This window comes from Cricetulus griseus, chromosome 4 (assembly GCF_003668045.3).
Source record: "Cricetulus griseus strain 17A/GY chromosome 4, alternate assembly CriGri-PICRH-1.0, whole genome shotgun sequence".
In the NCBI taxonomy this organism is placed as follows: Eukaryota; Metazoa; Chordata; class Mammalia; order Rodentia; family Cricetidae; genus Cricetulus; species Cricetulus griseus.
The window spans coordinates 213,947,138-213,963,184 of NC_048597.1; the positions used below are offsets into that span (position 1 = coordinate 213,947,138).

At 42.7% G+C, this 16,047-nt stretch overlaps 1 protein-coding gene across 1 annotated transcript in view; it reads right to left on the reverse strand.

The window, feature by feature from the left end:
- The window catches only part of Col6a6 (collagen type VI alpha 6 chain), a 96,467-nt gene that overhangs the window by 63,079 nt on the left and 17,341 nt on the right, over nt 1-16,047 (reverse strand). The window contains exons 8-16 of the mRNA XM_035444234.1: nt 13,496-13,839; nt 13,328-13,406; nt 8,007-8,161; nt 6,125-6,217; nt 4,624-4,677; nt 2,562-2,633; nt 2,450-2,476; nt 263-307; nt 119-172 (exon numbers count right to left, since the gene is read on the reverse strand). Of these exons, the coding sequence (XP_035300125.1) occupies nt 119-172; nt 263-307; nt 2,450-2,476; nt 2,562-2,633; nt 4,624-4,677; nt 6,125-6,217; nt 8,007-8,161; nt 13,328-13,406; nt 13,496-13,839 (923 nt within the window). The remainder of the gene's footprint in view (nt 1-118; nt 173-262; nt 308-2,449; nt 2,477-2,561; nt 2,634-4,623; nt 4,678-6,124; nt 6,218-8,006; nt 8,162-13,327; nt 13,407-13,495; nt 13,840-16,047) is intronic.

The window sequence follows — 16,047 nt, forward strand, 5'->3', positions numbered from 1 at the left end:
GTCTCTAAACAAGTCTGTAGCCATACCTGGTAGACACGTCTAGGGCAGTTGTTTTACTTTACAAGCCATTCCTTTTACCTCAAGTGCAGGTTTATAGTTTCGGAGTCCTGAATCCTACCTGAGATCCCTCATCACCCTTTTCTCCTCTTCTTCCAGGAATCCCACTGTCACCCTAAAAATTGGAGAAGGGAAAGCTCAAATTCTCATTTTCTCCAAAAGAGCCAGCTGAGAAGGGTATCTGGGAGAGACGCCAACATTGTACCTGTTCTCCATTTAATCCATCAATCCCATCTTCCCCAGCTTCTCCCTGTAAAGACAGATGTGATTAGTACATAGTGCACATCTGTCAGACACCAAACAAAAACAGTCTCAAGGGTTCACTGTTGAACAACAGCTTCTTTGAGAGGTGATGCCTGGGTAATGTCGAAGGTTACTTTCCATAATAGAAACTGTCATGATAAAGAGTCTGCAACGAGAGGCAGAAATAAAATGCAAATCAAGACAACTTTGAGTTTCATTTTACCCCAGTCAGAGTGGCAAATACCAACAAATATTGAAGGGATGCAGGAAAACTAGAACCCTCACTGACTGTTGGCGGGATTGCAAACTAGTACAGCCACTATGGAAATCCATCTGGAAAATTATCAAAAAGCTAACAATAAATCTACTGTATGACCCAGCTATACCACTCCCTAGTACATGCCCAAAGGACTCAACTTCGTACTCCACAGAGACTTGCTCAACTATGCTTGTGACTGCTCTTTTCACAATAGCTAGGAAACAGAAACAACCTAAATGTCCTTCAGCCGATGAACTGATAATAGCTGGGTACAATCCAATTAGGGAGATGGGAACGGTGCTCCTTAGAGAAGGGGAGGGAGGTAAATACGGAAGAAGGTGGGAGGAAGTCAGAGGAATAGCAGGACACGAGTGACCTGAGAGGGGAAATGGGAAGGGGGGCTATTTAGGGAGGGGGAGGGAAGGAAATACAGAAGGAGGTAAGTGGGCAAAATGACAATAAGGATATCTGATAATCTGTGATGAATCATTATTAACTATGTTTCAAAGACCCTATAATATATGTAAATTCAGCATATAAATATACATACATAGTTTTAATGAACTTTTCTCACTTGGGCTGACAATGCTTCCTGCAAGGGCCAAAGACCACCTAAAAATAACTCCAATATGAGACATGAGAAGCCCTCCTTTAAATTGTTGGCCAGGCTGTCTAAGAGAGTCCCCAAACATACCCTTGGCTCATCACTTACTTGCCCCACAGAGGTGGAAGGTAAGTCCCTATTTCTGAAGGCACCATTCACCTCAGACCCAGACCCCAGAGACCCAGAACTGGAACCGACCTGAATGTTTCCTCCCCGAGGATGAACTTTCATGGTACCAAAAGGTACCATGCAAGCTTCCAAAGAAGGGAGGCAGCCAACTGTTCTTCCTAGCTATGAATGCCTATGAACCGAAAGGAATGGCATGGCATGATAACCGTAAGGGTGCAGTGTGTCATGTACACAAACCACTCTCTAATTGGACTTAAGACCCACTCAACAAAAGCAAAAACATGGTACTTGGAACCTAACCCACAACTCAGTGCTAATGAAGTCATAGATCTTGGAAAAGAACCTATGACCGTTTAACTAAACCATCATACCCCCTAACACCAATCTAAACATTTGTCCTTACACCACAGGTAAGTGGAGTCCTTATCCCTCCTTCATAGCAAGGAAACTTCTCTGCAGCAGACAGAAGCTGCTCCAATTCATCAAAAGGTGGAGTTTTTGAGCATAGTGATAATGGCTACATCTACAAAACACTACTGCACTTACTGCCCGGGAACATTGTAGAAGAGGGAGAAGAAAGATTTTAAGAGCCAGAGGACCAAGGAGTTTGCTGTGAGATGCTGTCTCCCAGTAGTGTCAGAAACTACACTCACCAACTCACCAACTCACAACAATGTGACCACCTAATAACCACAATAAAAATGTCAAGGTGAATGGGAAAGGCCCACAGTCCTAGACAAAGAACTACAGCCAACTCAGGGATGCTGAGCAGGAGAAACAGTCTTCCCCAGGGAAGAGCACAGCAACCGGCTATCCAACACCAAATGATCAGCCCTGAAAACATATATACAAGTAACATTATACAGACTAAGCAGGGTACATTTATATACATGTGCATATATGTATATGCAATAACAGTGAACCATGAATTTGAAAGAGGAAAGGGGGAGGGGTATAATTCAGGGTTTCAAAGGAGGAGAGGAGAGATAGAAATACTGTAACTATAGTCCCAAATATTAAAAAGAAATGGCTGGTACAAAAAAAGGGAAGGCCAACAGTGACTTGACTTGTAGCACCTACTGATAGCTAATGATTTTAAAACTGACATTTTCATAGATAACTGAAGAGCAAATAAAACGTATGGGTTTGAGCCATACCTCTTCTCCACTGAGTCCTCTGGCTCCCTGATAACAAAAAGGACAGCAGCATGAGTATGGGAAATGCAATGAACTGTTGAGATGACGTCACAGGGTCTCACATATTCCTCACCTTAGGCCCTTTGGTGCCGAAGCATCCCTTAGTGCCTTGCTCTCCCATTGGTCCAGAGGCTCCTCTTTCTCCCTGAGGAAAGTGGAAAAGCACAAATCCAGATGAGTGTGTGCTATTATGATCTGGGATCTGTCTGGGATACTTCACAAGTTTTTTGTTTTGTTTTGTTTTAGAGAAAACATCTGGCTGTTCATGACTTACATTCCAGGACTCAAGCCTATAAAAACAAAGAATGGAAGTAAATCAGAGCTACAATGATGACAGCCCTTTGCTTTGGACACCACCTGCCATTTGCCTGGGTGGAGCTTCCCTTTCCCCAGGTGGCCACCACATTGTTTCCCTTTTACCTCCATAACAAGTGTGTTCATTCTGCCCTAAGCCAAGATTCAGGACTCTCTGCCCAGTCCCTATGACTTTAAGACTTTGACCCATGACCTTGGTTGGGTATCACCCATGATGCTGCCTGAGTAGACCGTCCCCATCATTCCACTCTGTGTTTAACCATCACTCTCAATCCATTCTCTAGACACAAGCCAGTCTTCCCAGGGGACTTCTGCAGTGTCCTGGGTTCCAGCCATGCCGGCCATGTGCCAGTTTGCTAACTCCCAGTCCTTTGACTTCATTATTGTCTTAGAACTCGTGGTTTCTCTTTGCAGTAAAATGTGATTTCCCAAATGCTTTACCCAGAGAAACTCATTGCCATCCTTCAAGTGTTACTCCTTATTTATAGCCTTTTCCTTCCAGGCCCAACTCCCACCTTGGTGGTCTTTAAGTTATTAAGCTCCTGCTCTTGCTCAATATTATCACCTCCCTGGGCCTCAACACAGTCATGTGTAGAGCAGCTGGACACAGTTACCTTGTTTGTCTTCTCGGTAGTGTAGAAGGTTCCTAAGGCAGGACCCATATGTGATGGTTTTGTATTTTTTCTCATTTCTGAGGTGCTTATATGGTGTGCATATACATACGTGTGTGTGTGTGTGTGTGTGTGTGTGTGTGAGTGTGTGTGTGTCTGTGTGTGTGTGAGTGTGTGAGTGTGTGTGTGTGTGAGTGTGTGTGTGTGTCTGTGTGTGTGTGAGTGTGTGTGTGTGTCTGTGTGTGTGAGTGTGTGAGTGTGTGTGTGAGTGTGTGTGTGTGAGTGTGTGTGTGTGTGTGTGTGTGTGTGTGTGAGTGTGTGTGTGTGTGTGAGTGTGTGTGTGTGAGTGTGTGTGTGTGTGTCTGTGTGTGAGTGTGTGTGTGAGTGTGTGTGTGTGTGTGTTGTGTGTGTGTGGTGTGTGTGTGTGTGTGTGAGTGTGTGTGTGTGTGAGTGTGTGTGTGTGTGTGTGTGTGTGTGTGAGTGTGTGTGTGTGAGTGTGTGTGAGTGTGTGAGTGTGTGTGAGTGTGTGTGTGTGTGAGTGTGTGTGTGTGTGAGTGTGTGTGTGTGTGTGAGTGTGTGAGTGTGTGTGTGTGTGTGTGAGTGTGTGTGTGATATGCGTATCAACATCTTTTGTAAATAATGAAGTGGATAATAAGAAACTTCAATATGTATTGTCAAATAAATGCATGATTGGATATATGGAAGGAAAAAGGAAGAGAGAGAAGGGGAAGGAAGGAAGGAAGGAAGGAAGGAAGGAAGGAAGGAAGGAAGGAAGGAAGGAAGGAAAAGGAAGGAAGGAAGGAAAAGAAAGGAAGGAAGGAAGGAAAAGAAAGGAAGGAAGGAAGGAAGGAAGGAAGGAAGGAAGGAAGGAAGGAAGGAAGGAAGAGAAGAAGGGAAGAAAAGAAACAAGGAAGGAAGGTTTCCTGATAAATGATGTGGCCATGAGGTTTAATTCTTACCAAATGACCTGGGCAAATGGTCGGGATGTGGTTCCTGTGGTGACGATGTTACCTTTCACACCCAGCTCCTGTGCAATGTAGATGGGTAAGCCAATGCAAGGTGGTACGGTAATAACCGAGGAAGTGAAGTGTTACCCAGGCACAAGGAGGCTCAGGAAAGAGCCCGGATGCTGCATCTGAACCCTAGACTCTGATCTCTGTTTCTCTCATGATTTTAGGAATAAGTAAGCTGCAAAAGGTCTTGACTTACAGCAATGCCCTCTTCTCCCAGGTAGCCATCACTGCCTTTAAAACCTGGAGGTCCCTGGAAAAAAGGAAAGGAGAAAACATGAGCTTTCCACAGACTGGGCAGTGAGAGGTCAGCACAGATCCTCTGCTTTGAGGGTAGACTTCATGTGCAATGCGAGAGTTTGAAGATGCCCCTGACTTTCCATCTCAAGCTAGTGGTGTTTATACAAATAAAAACAGAATTTTTGTTTTTTTGTTTTTATTTATTTTTTTGTCTTTTGTTTTTTTTTTTTTTGAGACAGGGTTTCTCTGTGGCTTTGGAGGCTGCCCTGGAACTAGCTCTTGTAGACCAGGCTGGTCTCGAACTCAAAAAACAGAATTGTGCAAGTACCAGATATTCAAGGGTGTGTGTCCATATTTGGCATGTGTATATACAGGGTAGGGGGATCTGTGAATGTAGATGTGAGTGCATGAATACATGCATGAATATGAACCTTTGCGTGTGTATGTGGGGTAGTAGCTATATATGTGTGTGCATGAGTGTGAGCCCATGAGCATATCTGTGCCAGCACAGCTCTCACTGTCTCCAGGAATACCAACAGAACTGGCTTTCCTCTCTAGACAAATATATTTGTCCTTGACAAAACAAAAGCATTCTTTTCAAAATATCTTTCCCCTCCTTCTTAGGACTTATTGCTACACATACAAAGCCAGACCACACACAGTACTTTCTATTCTAGTTTTGGTATATTTTTAAATTCTAACATTCTCCTTCCATGTAGTCTAAACATTCTAGAAATAATTAATCCAAAACTTTCTTTGGTGACATGATTTTAGTGATAGGGGAGCCACACTGCTATGTATGGGGACCAAACATCCAAACCATATGTAAAGTGGAAGTATTGAAATCATTAAGTGTGTCCCACAGTGCGTTTGTACATATTTGAATGTGTCTTAATGTCTGAAATAGTATTTTAATGCAGGGATACATAACTATTCTCTGTTTAGGAGATACATGTATTAGTGTTCTTGGTTATGAAAAAAAAAAAACTATCTGGCCCGTTTCTGTATATACATCCGGAGATGTAAATACTGTCACATCCTTTGCTACGGTGGAGTGAGCTGAGTGAGTTTGATTTTCAGCAGACTGTACACACTATTGACTTGATTTTAATGTCACTGCCACGGTTAGGAAGAGAAAGTGAGATGAATTACTGGTGTGGAGGAAGCGTTCATCATTCCGCACGAGGGTCACTCGATTCTTCTGCATCACCCATCTAGGATCCTGATGACTGTGTCTCCAAAACTCCCCCCAAAGAACTTCCAAACAATTCTAATTTAGAAAACCAAGGGAAATGGCAACTATCTATCTAATCTGATATGGAGAAAGAGTAGCATAGTTGTCCACCTCCTGCAGAGGCTCAGTCTGGCAGGTAAAGCCTCTCTGTTTCTGCCCCAACTCAGATCCGAAAGGCATGCTGCAGTTCAAATGATGGGAATCCTTAAGTCAAAGGGAAAGTTACCTTTTTGCCTGCTGAGCCCGGATCCCCCATGGCACCGTCCCCTCCTATGCACTTGCAGAGCAAACAGCAACAGGTCCTTTCTGCAATGTTGATCTTGGGGGAACATGAACATAATTATATTTGGTGGCATTGATTCCCAAATCCCAAACAAGCTCTCCATTATAAGTTCCATGGTGGCAGGAGCCTTGTCAAGGCTAAGATGGCCAGTCCATCCTACCTTTCCTTTGTCCTGACATCTTTACCCTATGAGGAATTCCTGACCAAATCAAAAGTGTTCGACTTCTGCAGATGACATTTTGGCCATGGCCACTTCACTCCATATGAAATGATCAGTGGGGTTGCCTCTTGTCAACACACCTTACCCTAGCATATATATATATATATATAATATATATATATATATATATATATATATATCTTTATGTGCATCAGTGTGGAGGTATCAGTCAAATTACCTAGAACTTGAGTTATAGACAGGTATGAGCTGCCATGTGGGTGTTGGGAATTGAACCCAGGTCCTCTGGAAGAGCAGCCACTGCTCCTAACCACTGAGCCACCTCTCCAGCTACCTTACCCTAGCTTTGCCAATTGTTGACTTCTCTGCATATTCTGCTCTGCATGCTTTGTTCAGCAAAATGAATGCCTGCTGTTTTCTCCTGGCTCTGTTTATAAAATCTCAGCTTGTTAGCAGAGTTCAGTGTACTCTGAAACCCTGCTTGGAACAGAGTTCCCTGGAAACACATCCAGGAAGAGTTTGATGTGACTTCAGAAATGTCAGCTGCATGCCAACATTTTAGAAGCATCTGCTACAGAGGGTGTAAGTATGAGAATATTCTCTTTATGTGATGGCCAAAACAAAATTATTATATATTTAAAAGTGAGTGAATTTCACCCTGGACCTGTCTCCTGGATACCTAACAGTGTTTGTTTGTTTGTTTTGCAATTGGCCCAGAAGATTCATTTTTAGGAAAATTCAGTTTGCAGTAAATGCTATATTTGATTTTCATGGGTTAAAAAAAAAAACCACCCTTCATTGGGAAGTATTCTGATATACTTAGTAAAGATTCTATAAATTATAAACAAATTAATTCCAACTCATTAACCACTCATTAAAGTAAAATCCACAATGTGCTACAAACTTGGTAATGCTCACACTCAAGTTTGATTCTTTGTACATTTCGGAAATAATGTGGCGAAGATGCATCATATCTAGGTGTGAACCATAAAACCAGAACAGAGCACAAGGGTCTGGCAGTGTGGAGACAACCCAAGAAAACCCCTGGCTCAGAAAGTACACCAGGGAGGCCCAGGACCTCTAGCTCTCCCCACACACTCAGAATAGGCTACTGCTCCTCAGTTTGAACTCCACATGCCATGGGCTGTCACTTACAGGCTGTGCTGCAGGGAAAGTACACCTTGAACATTAGGGTCACCACACATTGTGATGCTCAGAGCTGCACGGAACCTGAGAAGCTGCTGGTGGCAGGAACAGCCCGGGCCTGTTCATAACTCAGCCTCATCTTAGTGCACTAGCACTCACGGCTTGTGATTTGGCCAGCATGGTCAGTGCTGTTTAAACATTTCCTTATTTTCCTCTTTGCTCTTCCTCTCGATACCTCTTTTGTTCCAAGTACATCTGCTGAACGTGCTTCGACCTGCTTGACTACATAACACTTCACGTATGTTCTTACTTATGCTGTTCAACTAAACTCAAAGGTCCATCTCGTCTTCGCTGAAAAGGTCAGTATTGTTGACACCCATACTCATCAATATTAAATCTATATACAAGATAACCGAAGGCTTAAACAATTAGGGATAAGGCTATATAGCTCAATAGTGGGACATTTGCTTAAAGCCTCCAGTGTTTTCTGAGTCAACTTACTAGTTGCTTTGACAGCTGGCTCCCAAGGTTCCTCATACCAATTGTGAACTGTGTTCTGTACTCAAATCCTTTCCCAAATTCAATGTAGAGAAGGTCAGCCAGGTCGCCGGTATTGGCAGCTCCATCCACAGCAATGGTTATGAGGGCATTCAGGCCTGTTCAACATATTCTCCAGGTGAAGTGGGCTCCGGTCACTTAAATCATTCAGCATATTTAAATCACTAGTCTCTGCAAACAGCTGTTTTCTATTGTCTATGTCCTCCAACCCCGTAATATAATGTTAGCGAACAATAGCACAATAGTTAAGTGAATCAAACCAGAGATGATGTGGCAGGCTGTAACACGACTTCACAATGTTATTGAAGTGAGCCAGTGAGTTAATCAGAGGGCCACACAGATTGCTAAAATGCAGAGGAATTCGTGCATCAAGGAAGCCGGTGTTCTACATTTTTTTTTTTATCCTGTGTAGAAGAATCTTAAAGCCACAATGTCAGAATCACCTAGAAGTGCCTCAGAAATACAGACTTTCCTGAGACGATTCCCACATTGTCTAGTATCTCTCTAATAAAATACAGAGTTGCTAGGGAAAATGAACACATCCAAAAAGAAATATAGGATCTCGGGCCTTAATCTATATCCACTGAACTCAAATCTGATTTAAACAAAATCCCCAGGTAGAGAGCAGTTACTTAGCATGTGTGATGCCCCAGGTTCAAGCCTTAGGTGTGTTTTAAAAAAAGCCAAACAAAACAAAAAACCAGAAATGGGCGATAGAGGCAGGAAAGATGACTCAGAAGTCAAGAGCACTGGCTGCTCCTGCAGAGGACCTGGGTTGGGTTCCTAGAACCCACGTGGTGCCTTGAAACCCCATGTGACTCCAGCTCCTCTTCTGGTCTCTGAAGGCCCCTGCACACATGTGGTATACAAAATGTAAAGCGCGCGCGCGCGCGCGCGCACGCGCACACGCACACACACACACACACACACACACACACACACACACACACACAGAAGAGAGAGAGAGAGAGAGAGAGAGAGAGAGAGAGAGAGAGAGAGAGAGAGAATAAAATGGATGTTTCCAGTGACCTCATAAGGATCTGACACTCCAGATGTAACTTTAAGTGGGAACAAATGACAATCACTTGGGAGCGGGGTCTCATAAGTCTTAGAATTTTATAGATCAGAATATTTCAAATAAAACTTTAGGGCTGAGTGTAGGGTTGCCAATGACTGGTTTTGAAAACTAAGAATTAAGTAACCCTGGCAGTATTCCTGAACAGTTAGATCAGTGCTCTTTAATAGTGCTGTGTGCCTGGAAGACAGTTAAATCATTTACATGCATTATCTTATTCATACCCTATAGGTACTCAGATATGATTCTAACCAGATTTTTTTAGACAAAAAAGAACCTGAGGCTTAGCAAAGTTAAGTTCTTAACTTACTGGACCTTTTAGATTTTCATCTAAAGCCTAATTTCAAAACCTTACACTCAAGCACATTTTAACCAACATGTACTGAAGGTATCTCTCATTCTCAGATGGATGTGTGAGGCATTATCTGGATGGAATTTGGAGACCAAAATACCAGAGTAGATAAAGAAATATTCAAGGGCTTCATTGAGTCATGGTGCCTTCTTAGAGACGTCTGTGTCATGTGACTTACTGAAGAGAATGAAGTACTCCCAGGACTGTGAGAGTGGCTGGGATTTGAGAGGAGACTGCTACAATGGTTTAAAAGGGAAGAAAGGCTAAAGAATCAGATGACCAGCTTGTTCCAGTTTGCTGGGACTTTTCTGGGGTTAGTCCTGTAATTTCCTGGCCTGCTCCAGGACAAACTAGGGTAACAGGTCACCCTTCTAGACTAAGAACAAGGAAAAAGGAGAAAGTCTGTAGGACAGACTGGGATAGCAATGCTGTGCATCTGAACTGGGCATTAGTGGTGGGGGGAAAGCATGCTTATGGATCTAGTTACAAAAGAAAAGTGTTTTCACATCTGTTTCTCTTTACAAGTTCAGGAAGTGTAAAAATGAGTGTTACAAGATCCATGGGATATTGACATGTAGGAAATATGCACAGAACTGTTATTTAGGAGTATTCTCAGAATTGGAGTACCCAGTCCTGCTCCCTTCAGACTTATTCAATAAGTGAGTCACACAACCTTCAAAACAATGTCTTCAGTTGCTAGAAATGAACCAAGGAAGAAAATGCTTCAAAAGTTGTGAGAATAAAGGACCACTGAGGAAATTCTGGGGCATTTGACTTAATGAACCAATTTAAACCCAATCTACATGCACAAATTATGGAGCCACACCCACTGTGGCTCCATTAATTCTTTTCTCCTCTTGCAACACAGTGACTGCCTAGTCTATATGCCAATATGTGATCTTGAACTAAAGCAGCCTCCTAGGTCAACAGATCATCAATGGAAGCCAGATAGATAGATAGATAGATAGATAGATAGATAGATAGATAGATAGATAGATAGATAGACAGACAGACAGACAGACAGACAGGTAGGTAGATAGATGATTGATTGATAGATGACATATTCCTTGTCCATTTTGAGAGCCATGTGATACTCTTTAGAGGATACTACCACCACCATTCCTTTGTTACTTTCTCAAAGAGTCTAAATTTCTGAATATATATCTTCTGAAATTGATACATGTAACAGACTTTCTTTTGGACCATCAACCAGCTTCCAAATCATGACACAGAGACTTATTATTAGTTATGAATGCTTGGCCTTATCGTATGCTCCTTTCTAGCGAGCTCTTATAACTTAATTTAGCCTGTTTCTCTTCATTTATGTTTTGCCTTGGAGCTTTTTTACCTTTCCTTTTATCCTGTATGTCTTACTCTGTGTCTGTCTGTCTGGTAGCTGTCTGTCTGATCCTGGGCATCTCCCTCTTTTTTTTCCCCTCATTCTCTTCATTCTTCCATGTAAGGGGCCATGGGCCCAAAACCATGCTGCTTAAAGCCCACCTTTGTAAGCCTTTTAATGACCTTTAAGTTTTCGGCTTAAAGCCAGCTCTGTGAGCCTCCTGTAACCTGTAATTAGACACGGTTTGGCCAAGTGGAACTGCTAACTGCTTCTGTTCCGAGAAAGGGTCTGGGGCTTTTCTGTTCGCTGTTCCAAGGAAGACCACTAGATGTTCCAACTGACAAGAAGAATGTTCCAGTCCCAGCAAATACCTGATGTTCCTTCTGTTATTCCCCCCAATTCTATTGTTGCAGGGCTATTTAAGCCAACTCTAAGCCCCAATAAATCGAGACCTTGACATTGCACAGACGGACTCTTGTCCTTTCTTTCGCTGCTTGGTCTCCTTTCTTTCTCTCGCTCATGACTCTTTCAGGCAGCACCCCTTTGGAACCCTGAATGACTGGACCTGCGGAACGGGTCACTTCCAAGTCTAGATTCCTCCTCCTACTTATTCTCTCTGCCCTGCCTCTCTCTCTACTGTCTAACGATTGGTCCTTCAGCTTTTTATTAGAGCAATCAGGTGCCTTAGTCAGGCAAGGGGAAACAGCAGCACATCTTCACATAATTAAACAAATGAAGCATATGGGAGGAGAGGAGGGAGGGGAAACTGTGGTTGCTACATAAAATAAAATAAAGAAAAAACAAAAAAGAGTTATAACTCTAAAACAAAATAAAAATGCAGCACCAACAAATACAATATACCTTTACATTATTAAACAAATGCAGCACAAACAAATAGAACAATCTTTACATCGTTAAGGTAATATTCCACAACAGATACAAATTTCCTGTGTTTCTCTGGGAGATAGAGACAGAATGGTCTTAGAGCCCTGGATGTTCCTAAGTGCTTCCTAGTGGACACCTTAACTCCACAGGCAAGCGATATATTCCCCTATGCACACATACACAATAGGAGGGCTGAAATACTTAAAATCACAGGGATGACAACAAAACTGTCCTCTCTAACTAGGTGCCCCAAAGTCTTGTCCTTAATCTCAATTAAAATCTATTTAGAGCTCACAAAAACAAAGACCAAGACTGGATAAATAAAAAGAAGGCAACTTTATATAATAAATAAATATATGAAATAAACACATGTAGATAATGGGTAAAATGAAAGCCTTTACTGTATGACTATAAATCTGGAAACCTCTGCAATTTAACATTAAGGAGAGAACTTAGCAGAAAAGACAGATTCTGGCCAGCATCCCTTAGTGAACCTGGGAGGCAGGCCTTGTACTAGACCAGGAAACAGAATGTTGTAAAGTCCTCAGAAGAAAGGGGGTGAAGAAAGGACAGGGTATGACACAAGCAATTCCCTAGCTTTGGCTTGACTCCAGAGAGTTCTGGAGCACAAGTCACAGCCCCAGTGTCACTCGAGGTCAAGGCCCAACTCTTTGAACTGCCCAGGGGCAAAGGAGGAAGTAACTTTCCTGATGATGGGACTCCTACAGGCCAATGGCATTTCTTCAGAGAGTGCACAGCTCTGGGTGATTGGCAGGTGGGTGATCCTGCCAGCAAAGGAGATGTGGATGCGAGTGCGGCAGTGCCCACTTATGGGAGGCTGGCCCTGCTTCAGAACACCTGGTCACTTTTTGCCTCTGCTGGCCCATATTTTAAATGGACCAAGAGTAAGTCAGTTGGCCATTGGTTCTAAAAGCCAAATGCCTGGCTCCAGCATCATGGCCGGTCTTTCTGCAGCCTGAAGGAAGGAATTACAAAACTCCAGCACATGAGACATGAGGAAACTTGTCCAAAAAAAAAAAATGCTTGCCAGTCTGGAAATGGTTAGTGTGAGAAGGAAGTCATCCAACACTCATGTTCCTGGGTTACTTGTTCCCGTTTACTTCCATGTGACAGAAGCAGCAATATTAAACAATGTGGGGTGAGATGGAAAGGAACTACCTCCAAGAAAGGCTTGGAAGAACAAACACAGTAAGAGGAGGTAAAGCGTGGGGCCGTGGTCAGTGTGCTCTTTTACATATGGACCGTGATAGGCAGTGAGAGATCAAAAAGTTCTGAGAGGATGCTTGCCCTACTGTGCCCATACAGAAGAGGAAGACTGCCAAATTCAGGGTCAGTATGGCACCTGGGAACAAAAGAGTCAGAGTCAAGTTCCTCAGATTACAAAGCAACTAAGCAGCCAGGCATAATGCCTTATGCCTGTGTCCCAACACTCAAGAGGCAGAGAAGAGGACTGCCCTGATTTTGAGACCAACTGGGGTTACATAAGATGCTTCAGAATAGCCTGGGCTACAAAATAAAAGCCTACTTAAATAAGTAAAAATAGTTAACCAAATTCCTACCCCTGCCCCCCCCCCCGTCCCCGTGTTCAGTACCTTGCTTTCTGAGTTCGTCAGATTTCTGTTCAAGTTTTTCAATGTCATAATCCAATCCATCTGAAAATAGAAGGACCACCTAGGGTAGGTTTTAGGAAAAGGAGGGAAAAAATTAGCACAAAGTCCATGGAAAACCACAGACCAACACACAAACTAAAGCCGTGTTACCTTCCCTCGAGCAGCAGACTTATTCTGAAAAGTATCCCACAGAGAATTCAGCAGGTTTGTGTTGAGGAGAGATGGGCCGTTCACGGTCACACCTTGCAGGCTGTTCAGTATGTTCTCACTGTAGATCTCAAACTTGGAAGGGTATCTTTCCACAGCGTTTGCCACTTGAAAAGCTATGCTCACCTGAGTCTCTGTACCCACTTCACAGCTCACACCATTGAGGGAGCTGATGGCACGTAAGATGTCTTGGAGGTAGGCCTCCATCCAGGGCTGACCTTCAAGCAAAGTCTGCCCCCTCTGCTGACTTGAGATGTCAAATCCAACCACGACATCCACAAAACAATCTAGGAGTCAAGAGGAGAGCATCTTGTTAGATTAGCACCACACTGATGTGATTCTGCTGCAAGTCTGATTCTAGGGACCACAAAGTCTCATTGCCATTCTAGCTATAAAGTGGGAAAACAAAGGAAATGCATGGATCAGGGAAGAGCCACAGTGATGGGGATGCCCTGTCTGTATGCTGTGAATGGATGTGTCTCTTATTGGTTTAATAAACACTGATTGGCCAGTAGCCAGGCAGGAAGTATAGGTGGGGCTACCAGACAAGGAGAATGCTGGGAAGAGAAAGGCAGAGAGAGAGAGAGAGCTGCCAGGGAGACACCACGTAGCTACTGGGAAGATAGTATACTGGGTGTTCTCCAATACGATAAGGCCATGTAGAAATACATAGATTAATAGTTATGGGTTAATAATTAAGTGAGAGCTAGCCAATAAGGAGCCTAAGACATCAGTCAAAGAGTTTATAATTAATATAAGCTTCTGTGCATATATTTGGGACTAAACAGCTGTGGGACCAGGCAGGACAGGACCTCAGTCTACACAGACTCATTCTTCTATTACCTGTAGAAGTACAAATGTATTTTTTTTTCAGTTGGAATTGAATCTGGATGATTCTCTGACAACTAAAGTGTTAAGTGAGTCTATTCTGGCCATTAAAAACACATTGTAATATGCTCAGTCTCTTAAGTACCTCTAAGGCATCTTGTGGAAATGGCAATAATATAAAACACATTCCTATAGCACTATTTAACAACTGAGATCATTGGCAAATATTAAATTATAATAGGAGTGAGGGAAAAACAAAAACATTTGAACAGAAATAGTCACTGAGAATCAAAAAGTCACAGAAAAGTTTTAATCATTTATCTTTCTAGAAGCATTGGATCAATTTTGATCTTCTTTAACACCCAGAAAGGAAGTCAATGAAAACAAACAAACAAACAAAAAAAAAAAACAAGAACAACAAAAAAGGGGCCCTGGAGAGGCGAGGGAAAATTGTTGAGATCTTGCTTAAGTTCTGCAGGTGAAGAACCTGGCAATCCAGTTATCCAACTTGTCCATGTCAAATATGGCTCTGCCATTTGGGGAGCCAAGACACTGCCATTTGGGGTTCTAGAGGCTTAGAGAAGTATTGCATTTAAAGGTCTTTACTGTTATCTTAAACTCCAGGGAAGTTTCAGCATCAGAGACATTTGGAGGGGCTTGGTATTTTAAGCTGAGCTCCCTAAAGGCAGATAACTTGAGAAGGATAAAAGTCTAACAGCACATATGCTTTTCTTTCAAGAACGTCTAAGCTGTTAAACTTACCCCAACCTTTGTCTGCCTTTTCAACACATGCAGCTTGGTAAAATAAAAAATAAAGGAATGTTTGTATGCTTTGCTTAAATCAGCAGTTTTCAGTGTGTGTGTGTGTGTGTGTGTGTGTGTGTGTGTGTGTGTGTGTGTAGCATCTTTTATGCCAAAACACAGTCTAAGTTCCTCATGTTTAATTAAAATTGGCAAATTATTCCATAATAACATGATCAAGGAACAGAAGTTGAACAAGTCCAGGCCTAGCAGCCACATAGCTAAGTGCAGTAGGGAATGAGGAGAAGCTGGGAAAGGAAATGCCATGTATTGGCCCAGAAAGCTCTATGGACAGACATGCCTGAGAAATTTGGGGACCTGAGTCGTCTATGAAGAGGCTGTGCTTCAAAGCAGATCTCCAGTGGTGACTCAAATTCACAGGAGGCAGGGACAGTTTGAGAAGTGAGCTAGGGAGAAAGGTAAGGCTGATTTTCAAACAGAGGTCATGAAGAATTAAACCCTCTTGGGAAATTACTTTTCTTAACCCTCAAATCAAGAGGTTATATATCTCAAAATAAGACAGATTAGATGAGATAGTCACACTCCTGCCTGCCCTGCCAGGCCCAACAGCTGACTTTAATTATCTGATTCTTGTATTTGTAAAATAAAGCTTTAGAGTGGATGGCAGCGTCCTCTTAATATTGAGAAATCCTGTTGCGGGCCAGTGAGATGGTGGGAAAGGTAACTCTGCCAAGCCTGACAATCCAAGTTCAATTCCTACTGCCCATACAGCAGGAGAGAATGGACTCCTACAAGTTGTCCTCTGATTCCCTACATGCATGCTTTGGCATGTGTGCCTTCCCACAAATACACACAATAAATAAATAAATGTGGAGTAAAATCAAACACTGTTAGAGGCTGAGGTA